Source organism: Temnothorax nylanderi, unplaced genomic scaffold, assembly GCF_030848795.1.
Source record: "Temnothorax nylanderi isolate EJ_2023f unplaced genomic scaffold, tnyl_v1.0 TNYL_tig0028_pilon, whole genome shotgun sequence".
NCBI classification, from domain to species: domain Eukaryota; kingdom Metazoa; phylum Arthropoda; class Insecta; order Hymenoptera; family Formicidae; genus Temnothorax; species Temnothorax nylanderi.
In genome coordinates this window covers 335714-349687 of record NW_027249090.1, presented here as the reverse complement: position 1 = coordinate 349687, position 13974 = coordinate 335714, and the positions used below count along the sequence as shown (strand labels likewise).

Here is a 13974-nt window from a genome sequence, read left to right as displayed (position 1 = left end):
AATTTTATCTATATCTAATCATCTATTCTCTCGTAAGTTGCATTTTTAACGAATGTTAATTAATTCACACGATCGCGTAGCGACCGTGCGACAAGCTCTTCCGTAGTAATCATTGACGGATACTTCAAACGCGAACGACGCCGGCCTTCGCGATTTTTCCGGCATCCGCCGGTTTCCGTCGCGTGCGATGAAAAAAAGAAGCGAGCGAGCGATATTAAATTTGCATCACGCGCCCACACGTGCAAAGAAATGGCACGGCCGAAGGTTAATTGGATCTTCTCCGCTCGACTTGAGCGAATCGTCGGACCGGTGCACATTCCTAAGGGAGATATAGGCTAATGCATACATCTCTCCCCCCCGCGCGTTTCCCCGTAATATATGCGATAACTCACCCGACCGCTTCTTTGTAGACGACGCTGAAGAGCACTATTCCCACGCCGGTGCCGGCCTGCACCACCATCTCGACGAACTCCCGTCGTTTTCTGAAGTAATTGCCCAATACCAGACTGGCGGTTTCCCTCACGAGGCCAGCCCCCGCGCCCAGCACCAGACCGTAGCTGTTGCATTTTGTAAAGGTAAATCGTATGACTTTGCAGCGGGAGTTGCCGCGCGAAAGGATATAAGCTGAGGCGATATTTTAAGCGGAAAGCGCGCGGAGTTTCGCTACGCGAAAACGAGTCGCTGACGTTTTCAAAGAAGAACTCGGGCAGCTGGGATGTATTGAGCCGCAAATATTCATTTCTCATCATTTTTTAATGCCCTTTCCGGTTAAAAAGGTACGGGACGCTATTACGCGCGTTTTCAGCTTTAAAAGCTATTCAAAAGCAGAATTAAACGAGTGACTATTACCATAGAAATATGTAACTCCGCGCATTGCCATATGATACATATAATACGTACAGAATATTTCAGAACTCACAATTATCAACTAAATTTTCGGTGCGGCAACGTAAATGTTTTTCTTCTTTTTTTTTTTACAAAGTATTCCCGTTTTAATTTGACGCGCGAATGTAATCCGCGACTAAAGAGAAATTTAAAGCACAATAAGCGTCCGCATAAATAATTACTCAATTTCGCCGTAAAAAACAGCTTCGATAATTCACTCAACATGCTATTAATATTTCATCCCTCGCGTAAAAGTTAACAAAAACACTCCCTCATCTGCCCTTCGATTATTTTTAATGCAACATCCATCACAATAATTCTTCGACGGTTAAACGTCGCCTGCATGCAAGTTGATAAAAAATCGACCCTCGCGTCCTACCCATCGATTACTTCTGAACAGCCATCAGCTTACGCGATAAAACCTCCTCCCGGTCGAAACGTGTCGCCCGGGCGGTCGATAGCTGTAGCATTTGCGCCGTTACGCACCTAAGGAGCACTTGATGCATCTGGACGGCGAACGAGGTGAAGAGCGACGCCAGGGCCAGCACGAGGCCACCGATCACCGCCGTGAGCCTCGTATTGCCACGGCGACACGCGCCGACGACCAGCGGCGCGGAACCACGGGAGATCGCGGCGCTCAACGCCCCCGCCCACACTGAAACATTCACCCGATAAGAGTCACTTTTGACAGGCTATTAGAGGCACGATTGCCGGAAATCAGCGGGGCGCGATGCTCCCGAATATCGCGCGTATCGCGCTTCCCAATTATCCCGAATATCGCGGCCTCAACCTCAACCCCCGGCGCGGCGTTCTGGAGGAGCGCGACGGTTTTATTCGGCCGACCTCTCCCCTCCTTGCTATGGTCCGCACAACGGACGGAGCTCGTTTGCTGATTGATTTCGCGTTTGTGAGCGCTAACGAGGAAACGCTCGCAAACCGGAACGTTGCCTCTCCTTGCCCGGGGATGGACGCGAGACTCGCGCTTCGAAATGGGCGAAAAATAATTTTTCACGTGTTTTTCATCCCCTTGCCGCGTTCGCAGCTCGCGGGAACCGCGCTTCGCGCTCGGATGCGGAAACAGGTCGGAGACACAAATTCGCGCAAATGTTGTTTCGACACTTTTTTTTTTACCGCGCGTCCAAATCCACGAAGCCTTTTCGGAAAAATGTATTCATCACCCCCGGTATTACTTTTGCGACGATTAAAATTACGGCCTGAATTCCTCTTACGAATATAGCGGGCAATTTTTTATAGAAAAGATCTCGTAAAGATTACTCCGAGGTATATCTCTTGACGCTAAATAATTACATCGTTACATGATCCATTTTATCTCATTTCGTTATTTAAATTCCAGGCATTTGTTAACCCGCTACCCGCTACCTCGCTCAGCGTTGCGATATAACGAGAAAAATATTTTCTCTTCTTCTCTTGCTTCGGTATACCCTAGAAGGGTATACCGTGTTTTCGAACAAAGTCATCGGATTTATCACGCGACTCTTCGTAATTACTCTCAGTGGCGTCGGATTTCGCAATTACGACGAAATCTTTGTAACGTGAACTATGCTAGTTTTCAGTGACGAGCTAGTTTTCCGTTAAATCGCGTTAATTACTGTTTACGACGATAATTCCTGGCTCTCGAATTCCTCGATTGTTTCAAGAAGAGATAAACGGGTCTTCCACCGAAGGCGTTTGTAAAATTAAACGAAATAAGATCAATCGTGTGCGGAGTGATTTGCGGCGGGAGGTGACGGTGAGACGTGGAGTGGAGAAGGCAATTCGCGGATTTCCCGATCGTAATCCGCGCGGACGCGCGTAAAGATTTATGCAAAACTTCACGCCCTGTCGCGGTTACGCGGATGAAAATTCTGATATCTGAAGACAGCGCGATATGCGCGATATGCGTCGTGCCCCGCAAACGCGAAAGACGTCTCGGCACGGAATACGAAAACCGTCGGCCGGTCCGATTTTAATGCGGCATCGCGTCGGAGCGCGCTATAGCTGTATCTCTCTGTGATGCTAAAATTGGACGGGGTTACGTCAATCGTATCGACGTACGTCTCCCGTAATCTCGTAAAAGCATCGCTTTTTACCTTTTTAACTTGGCGAAGAGTAGCGAGAAACGCCTCTTTCTTTTTATAAATACATCGTGCCAATTCCTCGCGAACGCGCGCGGCTCGCAAACGTTTCGCATAATCGTACCCCGATATGCGAAAAACCCTCGAACTCGGCAGATATGAATAATCGAATTCAAACGCATTTATACGATGCGCAAGTTAAGCCGCGCTATCGTTTTATTTGGCTCGCACAATTCTGTCAATTTATCTATGTGTGCCACCCCTGTCTAGTTGTCCATTTGTCTACATGTCTAAAACTTCGAGCGTTCGACAAATGTTTGGAGACAGACGTGAACAATTTCAACAAAGTTTTACAAAAAGATATATAAGAAAGTAGTTTAAAACCGAGTGTAGAATAAGTGGACATTTGTATTAAAAGGAAATTTTCGAAATGGAATTTTTCGAAATATATACTGAAAAATTCACAATGTTTATCACAAAAATCACAGTTTTTTAAAAGCTCAAGAGAGTTTTAAGATATACATCACAATAAAATTAGATTTTTTTAGGTAAAAATACTTGAGATAGAAATTCTGAGATAATATTTACGGTGATTAAAAAAGAAATAAATTTTTATTGTTAATTTATAAATTTTAAACTTAATTCGGTTGTTTAGATTACAATGTAAAGTAATTAATTAACTAAACACAAAATTGAACTTTTACTGAGGAAAAACTCGATATAATTAATTGAGAAATTAGATCCTGTCAGTTACACTTTTCGGTACCAAACTCCGGTTGGGATTTCCGATGTTTTCGATCTAATCGAGCGTTAAATTAAATCCCCGCTTGTAAAATAGTCAATTTGAATGTTTTAAATTACTCGTACATGAAACTTCGAATATTAGTTCGTTAGTTCACTTTAAAAACATAAGACTTTTTACGAAAGAGACTAGGTGCAAATCATGAATAGAGCAAGTTCTTTGCAATTAGATATGTTCTTCTCCGCGAAATCCTATATACTTGCAAATGAGCGGCCGACTTTGCTAAAGAGGCGTAAACATGTCCTCGTCGGATACACGAAAGAACTGAGGGAATGACGCCTCGTCGGTGGATATACTCAAGGTGCGATATTACGCCCGAAATGAGAAGCGGAGAAGCATGCATTTCGTCGCTACGTTCGAATAAAGTCGCGTTAGGAAAATTACTACTTGCCACGCGCGCGTATGTAATTATACGCACATAAACGTGCAGTGTTATGCCCCGTGGCTTGACATTTCGCACATTTCTCTTCTCGAGCTCTCACGAGACTCGCGTGCACATTTTCGCGTAAATTCGAGAACACCAAGGAAACGCACGCCATGTGTCAAATAATGATGCAGAAAGAATAAAAAAAAAAAATATATATATATGTATAGAATGTCACAATTTCGAAGAATTTTCTTCCTTAAACATTATATCGACACTTTTCATTAGCATTAACTGATTCACGTAATTTATGTAATCGGTTCATCCATTTTTGCATAGAATAGAAAAGATTCTAAAGGCGAAGCGTTAACACCTTCCTTATACATATACATATATCCAGCAACGCGCGTAATTTATGTTTAATCTTTGAGCTGAGCACCTTTAATCCCGGTGTTAAAGATAAAATCGTCGGATCGATCCTGAAATGAATATGCATTGTCCGGCTTCGTTACGACTTAAAAAGAAAACCTCTCTCGAAGAAACCTGGATATTGGTGCGGCGAGGCTTCAACAGGTAGCGACTTCGGCTCGACGTTCTTATGCGAATAATTTATGAGTCTGGACGCTTTTAGCGCTATTTGCACAAGTGCGACCAAGTGGACCAAGTGGGATGAACCCTCGCTTAGAATTTCACGGATCGGATTTTGCAAAGCCCTTTTGTACCCAGATTGGATTTGTCCGCAAAATGCTTGCCCTTTTATCGTCCTATATTATTTTCAAGACAAAAAAGAACGCGAGTAAAACGGGGGGCTACTAGCGCAGATAGCTGTACAATCTTTCGATACAACTTGTGTCGCACAAGATTCAGGATCTATTGCAGAAATGATCCGGAAGTAACTAGACCGTACTTGGAATTTTCCGAACGTTAAATCATCCCGGTACACCTATCGCATTCCGACCTTTGTCTTCTTTACAGAAAGAGAGTCGTCTTTCGCAAACGTGTTTCTATTATAAATCGTAAGCATTTGAAAGCCAATACACATCAGGGAGCTTGTGTCTCTTATTGCGTCACGATGATATATGAGAACACGTCATCGAAACGGGGCAGGATAATTTTTCAAAGTGGTGCACGAAACTCGCCGATGACACTGTGCTTTAAATACGTTCTCGACGGATAAGAGTCTTTTCACGGCGGTCTTAACGTAGAGCGGCAGCAAGGAACTCGGATGGACGATAGCGTAAAGCCTTTGTTCATACTTGTCCCGATGCTCGTCCGTCATTACATATTTTTCTCGTAACACTCAATGACGTCTCTCCTTGCAAGATCGCGCGCATCCCGGCTGCATCCTCTTTTCGTCGCTTTCATCTTTCAAGAATATTTCAGTAGCAGCGACCGTCGGAGCAAGCGCCGCGATGTATTTTGACATCGATAAAAGGTTGGTCTAACGTTACATCATTTTCTCTGCGCCGACCGTTTCAAAGGGTGCCGCGAAAATTACCATTTTCCGCAACTGTTCCGCTGTTAGCGATGATTGTTGCCTTCTCGGTGGGCAATTGCTGTTATTTCTATGACTAATTGTCGACAGTTCGGGATAAGAAAAATGTTTAAGGAGCTTCGTACCAAGACGTGAAAAAGGAAGCATAAAAGCTTTCCTTTCGGGTACAAGTGATGGAAGATAAATCGCTCTTCACGCATTAAAAAGTCGAAGAGCTCGCTTGTAGTTTGTTAAAGACGTTAAAAAGGACAAAGCTTAAAGAAGAGCTTTCGCAAATAAATGGCAGTACCGTCGTCTTATTCGTCGCTTGGTTTTAAAAAGATTTTAATTTCGCAACAATTTTACTTCAATGCTTCGTTAAATCAGTAAAATATTTAATATTGGGAACCTACAAAATTGTGAAAGAAAACGGCGGAGCAATTAAATGTCTAAGAAAAGAATCATCCCGAGTTATAAAAAAAATCCTGCCAATTAATGCTTATTTCAATTAGACATACATTATATATACACACATATACTTTTTTATAATTGTCTTATAAACTGAACAAAAATGTATTAGAGCTCCGCTAGAAATCATGCTAACTTTGCATTTCTCGAAAATCACCAAAATAAAAGCACCAATACTTATTTCTTACCACACGGAGAGAATTTTCTCTTAAAATTTACCCTGAAATCATGGTAGTTGTGGGACAACATGTACCACCAAGAATTTTATGCGAGCTATTCTGATTAATATCTACCATAATAAAAAATATTAATATCTATTACATTAAAATATAAAATATGTTTGATTAATTTTACTAAAATATATCTAGAAAATTTCAATAATTTTTCAAAATTTATCAATCTGCTTGGTAATTTTTATCACGTTGTTTGTAAAATGTCTTTTGTGTATTTTAAAAATTCCTTGGTTGCCAAGTTGTCCCAAGTTTGTAGTGAATTTAAGGGTAAAATATAACAAAAAATTCTCTCCGTGCAGAGTACACAGCCCTTATTGCGACAGATAAACAAACTGGCTGTCTACGTTTCGATTGTCCTCGGAAAATAATCTGAGTGTTTTCCACAATTCGAGAGAGGTATCTATTATTAAAAAATAAATCTTCAAACAGAAGTTTATCTGTGTTTGATTCCGTGCGGTTTGCCCCGAATCTGTTTAATGTATATGTATGCGATCAAGCACTCTCTGCGCTCGCCTGATGAAAATTGAAGTTAGTTTTTTCTTAATGAAATTTTAATCCGGCGCTTTTTTCATTTTTACTTTTAATCTTCATTATTTCGATTAATTCTTGAATTAAAATTTTTCTGAGAATAAAATGTATTTTTATAATAATTATTGAGATGTTTATTTAATATAAAAAATATTAATACGCTTTTAATCACGACATAATACTAGACTTTTGTTATTTCCATTGTTCGCTATTTTCTATTCAGATTTGCGTTTTATTTCGAAATGATATGCAATTTTAATTAAATTTTAATTAAGTCATTCTGCTCAGGTAGTACTAAGATCTCGTAATTATAAAATAAGCATTAATAAATAATTCGTATATAATTGACTGTGTAGTTCCGCGACAGTGTAATAGAGAACATAAAGCAACAGATAAAAATAGCTATCTCTCTTATGAATTATGAATGAATGAGCGTGTTACAATCTGATTTATGGTGAATGAAAGATACGGATATTTTTATCGGAGATAGCGACGTGATAAATTTCACGCCCGCGGCTCTGTAAAATAAAAAGTACGACGCCCGCATCGATCATACCCACCCCCGCGTACACGTAATGCTACTTAATGCTACCTCGGTTAATCAAATCGGAAGCGCGAACTTCGAACGTAAATGCAGTTGCGGTACATTGCGTGACGATACACTATATATCTTTGCGTAGGTTTAAAATATCCGTTCAGTTGTCGACGCGTAATCCAAGAATCATTATATTGATTTGACGTTTTGTGCACGAAGTTTTGAGAAAAGAGTCTACTTCTTCTGCTTAAAATTTCGCCATATATTCTTCAAGAGTTCTAAGTAAGAGTTCTAATAAAATCGTAAACGAGTGGCTGAGCTAAATTAATGGTAACGAGATTTATTCAGGTTAGACTTTAAGAATGCGTTTTTAAGAATGCAATAAGAAGTTGCCTAAATTAAAACTTCGATTGGAAAACGAAGCTGAATGCGATCTAGGACTAAAGCTGTATATGCGTGAATGATTGCAAAAGTTACTACAACGCAAACAATAATTGGGAGTTTGATCGGGGAAAGTAAACTTCTGGGAACTTCGCTGGGCAAATTAAAAATCGATGGTATTTCCGCGATACTCGGGAAAAGTGGAAATTAAATTTGCCGGAGGAAATGCAAACCCGTAGAATAAAAGTTTTTTGAAAATTTTGAGACGAAAATACAGAGTTTGGTAACAGATGCCGTGAGAGAACGAAAGGAAAGGGGAAGGAGGGTTATTCAGTTTCCCTTAAGGGATCAATATTTATTTTCAATATGTCAGTAATAACAACTTTGCAGCGCCTAAAGGCATATATCTCAGAGCACTTTGCAAATAACAGTTACGAAGTGGTTTAATAAATATAAAATAGATCGTTTATATAGCTCTCATAAATTCTAAATACTTCAGTAAGTACATTTGACAGAATGCATTAAGTATCTTTGCATTGTAAATGACTAAAGCTGAACAAATTTTAGCGACTCCGTCTTTAAACGATATTTCAAATTAACAAAAAAAAATTTCCATTTTTTTTTTACAAGTGTTACCTAGTACCACAAATTCCATTTGTAAAAAAGTTCCATTGAAGTATCATTGTAAAACTATTTTTCGAACATATTTTCACTCGAATACATGACTTGTGCATTAATCCTGATGCAGCAAATCATCGCTTGTGAATTTTCGTATAAATAGTGAAGAGGCTTGTCATGCTCTGGCAGCCCTTTCCTTTAGAGCAACACTGTACAGGCAACACAAAGTCTTATCGCGGTAATTCGGTGTGAACTAAAGCTATTGACAATGCATGTCCGCCGTTTGTACGCCTCATGGCAGTTCGGCGCTAATTACTGGAGGGTATTGTCAATACTTTGGTTGACAGTAAATATTGATGGTCTGAGAGACGCTTTACGACAGGCATCGCTGAGCCCCTAACTTTGACGAAGGAGTGGATAACTTTTGTCGAAACTAGGTCTATCTGGTTGGGGCACATATCCCAGCAGAGCGGGGCTCTCTACGTGCATCAGTACGCGGCGGTGGTGCATCGTTGCGCGCAGTATATCACACGGGAAAGAAATCCCCGAAGCTTCGGCCGCCTTACGTCTTTCCGGCTTATATAGCGACCCTATCGTACCCCCAATCGGCCGCCGAGCTACAGACACCGCACCGGTCGGGAGAAGAATCACCAGGAAGCGACACGTCGTGAGAGCTCTCCGTCGTTTAGCCAGACGAATACGTTTTCCTGACGATATCGCATCTGTCACTCCCTCGGGATCGTCCCGTATCGATCTCGACGACTAAGAGAACGAAAACTCCTCCAACGAAAACAAGGATAAAGTGAAAACAAGCCGCCGCATATATCATGTGATATAATACGTGGCGAATAATTGAAACCATGAGGATACGTAAACATTTATACTTCTATAGCAAAAATTTTCTCTTTTCTTCCCCTTTCCCCTCTTTCTATCATTCTTGTTTATAAATTATTTATATGTATAAGGTACTTTTAAAAATATTATAGATGTTCTTCTCATCCGTGAATTGTTTAACCAAGAAACGCGTTAACACGTTGACACAATTATAATTTTAAGTTTCGTAGAATAATGAATATTTGCGTATGCAAATTATATATCTCCTTAGAGATATCTACTTGACTAATAAGCGAGTTGTGTAAATTAATAAGATCTTTCTTATAATTTCTGGACGATAAATATTCGATAAAATTAGCTGTGTAAATTAAATATACATTTCTTAAATTACCGCAGCGCAACGAGAACTTGAATTATTCTCGTGTTTATAATGAAAGAAAGTTTATTATTAAGAATCCTGACGTTGAAATAAACGTTATTATGATAAAACTTACGATTTATGACAAGAAGCGAATGGTAAATTGAAATCTAAACAAACAAGTCATAAAAAAAGAAGGCATTTAAAGTCCAAAGTGTTAAGAGAAGTTTGCGAAATTATCATTTGCATTCTGAGAAGCTGCTTTTAATAAACCTTAATTTTTTCATTATTTGCGCGATAAATATGTACTGATTATTATAATGCAAGACAAACTCATTGCTATGTAGAGGATAAATTACGACAAATTACTTTTCTCGTTCAAAAATGAAGAGAGATACGAAAATGAAGAGAAATTACACTGTTCAGGAAACTAAACTGAGATAGCACTCTTTCTGACTGGTTGATCTTTCGTTACGCGTTGCGATAATGAAATATCTTCTGCCGAAAGCCTTTGTCTTCATTCGCATTCCCTCGTTCCATTTTCGTGCTCTCCAACTCCTTCTGTCTCTCTCTAATCCTCTCCTTCCTATCCCAGTGCTCTCTCTTACTTGAAAGTGGCGTTGTTGGCGCAACTCGCTTCCAAACAGGAGATGAACAATTTTCCACCCCTAAACACGACGCCGTGTATATCGGTAGTTCTGAGCAAGCTCTCTTGACGTTGTCGTTCAAGAGAGTGAGTAAATCGACATAAAGTCCGATATCGTTCGGCGAAATGCCGCATTAATTCTAAACTGGTGTAATTTGCGGTATTTAGCGGGAATACCGTACGAAACTTTAAACGATTCTGTCCGCGTCGAACTAATTCCGTCGACTCTCCGTCATATTGTAATTACACAAGTCTTCAGTTCTATTATCGTTTTCTTCTTCAAGCAACAAAACGAATGTTTGAAAATACATGTCTGGTAATCCTCAACTATTTTCTTTATTTTATACCAGTAAAAATTTATATTACCGGAAAATTTATTTAGCGGATACACAATGACTCGTTTCCCTCGCAGTAATTAAACATTCAGCTGTATAAAATACGCTGTCTACGAGAAAAGAAATGTACGAGCTTTAATCCAAGCTAGCGAAGTTTCTTGCTGTGAGAAACATCGCAAAAATTGAGGAACGTCCATTTGCCAACCGCGTGATGGGGGTCCATTCTTTTATGTGTGCACCTTATTACGGTGTAGCTACACTTAAAATAAAACGAGTAATGACGAGAAGGAAGGAAGAATGAAAGAAACGTGTTAGAGAACACTGAGAGCGCAGATGAAAAGAATGAAAGTGTTATTTTCGCAATATAATGCAGCTAGAAAAAAAAAGAAAGTAGGTCTCTGCAAAGGTGCTTTGTAAATAGATCTCTGTAGTAGGAATCATAATTCTTCGTAAACTTCTCCTATACTTCCGCGGCATTAAATTTCCAATAATCGCAAAATGGAAGAGAGCAGCATTATTATTAAAATAACGGTTTAATTGAGAGACAAGACGGGGATCTCGCGATAAACGATTGATTAATGGCGAACTTCGATTTCTTTAACATCCGCACCTGACTGACGATTTAACGATCGTTAATGAACGTCGACGCAATCGGAACTGAATTCGAGGGGGCATTTAACGGACGTTATCTGCTTGGAAGAAGATTGGCGAAATCAAGACTTTACTGCTTGCAGCATCGCTTTTCTACGCCGGCTTTAGACACAGTGCGAACTCCGTAATCCGAACTTAATGCAACATGTTCGGATTATCGAGACTTCCGGATCTTTGGGTCCCGAGTAATCGACCAAGCGTGTAAGAAATTAAGACTGATCGTCAAGAAAAGTAATAATAAAACAACAATTAAAGATATTAAATATGTAAATAATAATCATTAAAAAAAGCGACAATTTTCGGATAAGTTCGCGCGAGGACTACAGAAGTGTTTGCTAATCTTCGTTGTTACTCAATCTCATTACTTCAGAAAGTTATTTCGTCGTTCCGACGTTTCTTAAAAATTTACATGGCGACAGAACGAGAAATTCTTCAAAGTTCGTATCGCACTTCTCTATATCGTGCTTCTGTCAAGCACGCAGATGTCGCGCAATAAATCCAGCCCCAGATGCCTCCTAGATGTTCCCTTCGATTCTCGTTCCGTTTGCCGTCCGAACGGAAACACTTTTGACAGGGTTCTCACTTCCCCCGGAGTTGTCGCCTCCGGAATCCGCTGTTTTACGATGGGATCCGAAATAAAACGGGAGAGCGAAATCGCTTGATGCCGCGAGCGATGCGACGCCGACGGGCGCGTGCCACGGCACGTTAATCGTACTTTGGCGAGAGACCCGTGGGACGCGGCTCGCGCGGACAGCGGTTCGTTCGTGTGCGCGGCCGCCGCGCCGGTTTGAAATATATACCACCGGAGGGGGGTATCCTGGGACCGCAAGTGTCCTGGGATTCCCTCCCTGATTCGGTCGAGTCACGGTGCGGGAATCGCGCCCGAGGTCGATCGACAAATAACACGCTGGTATCCTGCTAAACTGTACAAAGACGGATACGACGCGGGTTCAGGCACGGAGTTGGGCTCTCTCCCGTCGTCAGGGCTACGGAGAACGTTAGCCTAAAGGTACTCCAGGTACGATCGATACGTTCTATTGTCATTGCACTCCGGCGAACGTTATCGAACGCGAGCAAATATTGAGGAATTGTCGAGGAACGCCGTGTATTAGCAAGACGACGGGAGTTAAAGTATTTTTCATGTCGACGATAAGTGGGCGATAGCTGGCTGATGATGTATCGGTTTATTGATCGGCTTAACGGATTTCTCCGGACGATCTGTCGTCGTCTCGAGCGCGAGACCAGGAGACACATCCGGCGATCGCGGAAATTCACGATGAATTTTATTCCCGACTATTTTACTGCGATTCGCGACTCGAGTGAGAGATCTCCCGCTCCTCGAGTGGGAATACAAGCGAGTGAGATCCCGAGACCGGGTCCGGATCTTGGAAAACGATCTCGCGAATCGGAAACTCTTGCCGCTCGGTGTCAAGATCGGGCGCCAAGTTTGACAAGTTTTGTTCCACGATTTCATCCACCGACCCGGAGATCACATAGTTCGTCTCGCACGTACGGACCGCACGTTGGGAATGTAAGCGGTTGACGACTTTGAACGGTAAAGTTTAAATCCTTTCGCCAAAGGCATTTTCTCTTTCAATATTTTCTCTTCCTCGAGATACTCCTCAGCGGGACGTTAAACGCGGCTTTAGCGGCCGGTCGAACTGCTTATTTTCTCGACAGAAACGACAAAAATAATCTACGTGCATCCAGTTCTCGAAATTGACTATTCAATGTCTCTCCGTAATTCCGCTTTAAGATCGTTTTATTATTAGCGCGTCTAATAGACGTATGGTGCGCCTATTTTTATCTTTTACAGACAGCTCGATAGAGGAAGGGTTAATTTAAATAGAATCTGACATTACTGTTACGTCAATTGTCCCGATTGATTATTCTATACTTTGCGCAATGACCTTTATTTGTTATCTTTGTAACCGATATAAACGCGCGTATATATTTTATCTATGTTTTTTTATCGCATCCTTATAATTTTATACGTATATGCGGATAGGCTATAAAAAGTTAATTGTAACTTGAGGCTAATAAATAAATAGGCGCGCATTCTCCTTTTTTAGTGTTCTCTCTCTCTCGTAGCAGCTTAACGTTCGAAAGGCAATATCAGTTTTATCACTTCGGGCCTTGATAACATTTTTAATAACTCAAGCAAATAAATAATTGACTGCTGCAGCACGCTTGCAATTTGCATAGCACCCGTTTTTCCCTATCTGTATACAGCTTCTTCGCGTACGCGCGCATTATCCCTTCAAAAACCAGGAAGAGGAAGCTCGGATCTGTTCGGGCGCGCGCGATCGATACGTAAAACTCTTTACTTTAATCACTTTAAGGTCGGGAAAATGTCACGTCAAGGGGAAAGACCTTTCACTTTTATCTTATACCTACGGTATATATATGCACACCACGCTCGTGCTCAGCTCGCGATACAGTTTGCCGTTTAACCTTTAATCGAATAATGTGAAAATTAAGCGGTACTTAACACTCCACTGGTTAAGAAAATAAGTCGCAATAACAAGGTTAACTCCTCGCTTTGCTCGCAGGGCAGACTTACAGGCTCGTGGGCTACTTGAAGCCGCGCGAGAATTCAATAAAACAAGATCCACTTCTTCCATTCTCGGTTCCGGCGCGCCCATTAATGTTACTTTAACCATTACACAAAATAAAATGTAATTGTAAGCGAGGGAATAAATAGCATAATATAGAACGATACAGGCAAAACGAATAATATAGCATAATAAAAGCGATATAAGCAAGATGAAAAAACTCTGAGACTAA

The 13974-nt window shown here is 40.9% G+C and overlaps 1 protein-coding gene across 4 annotated transcripts in view; it reads right to left on the bottom strand.

Annotated features, from left to right (window-relative positions):
• Positions 1-13974, bottom strand: part of LOC139770224 (uncharacterized) — a 78046-nt gene that overhangs the window by 12921 nt on the left and 51151 nt on the right. For all 4 annotated transcript variants that reach the window (XM_071702002.1, XM_071702004.1, XM_071702003.1 and 1 more), the window contains 2 exons: positions 1372-1540; positions 393-557 (listed from right to left, as the gene is read on the bottom strand). In XM_071702002.1, coding sequence (XP_071558103.1) covers positions 393-557; positions 1372-1540 — 334 coding nt within the window. The remainder of the gene's footprint in view (positions 1-392; positions 558-1371; positions 1541-13974) is intronic.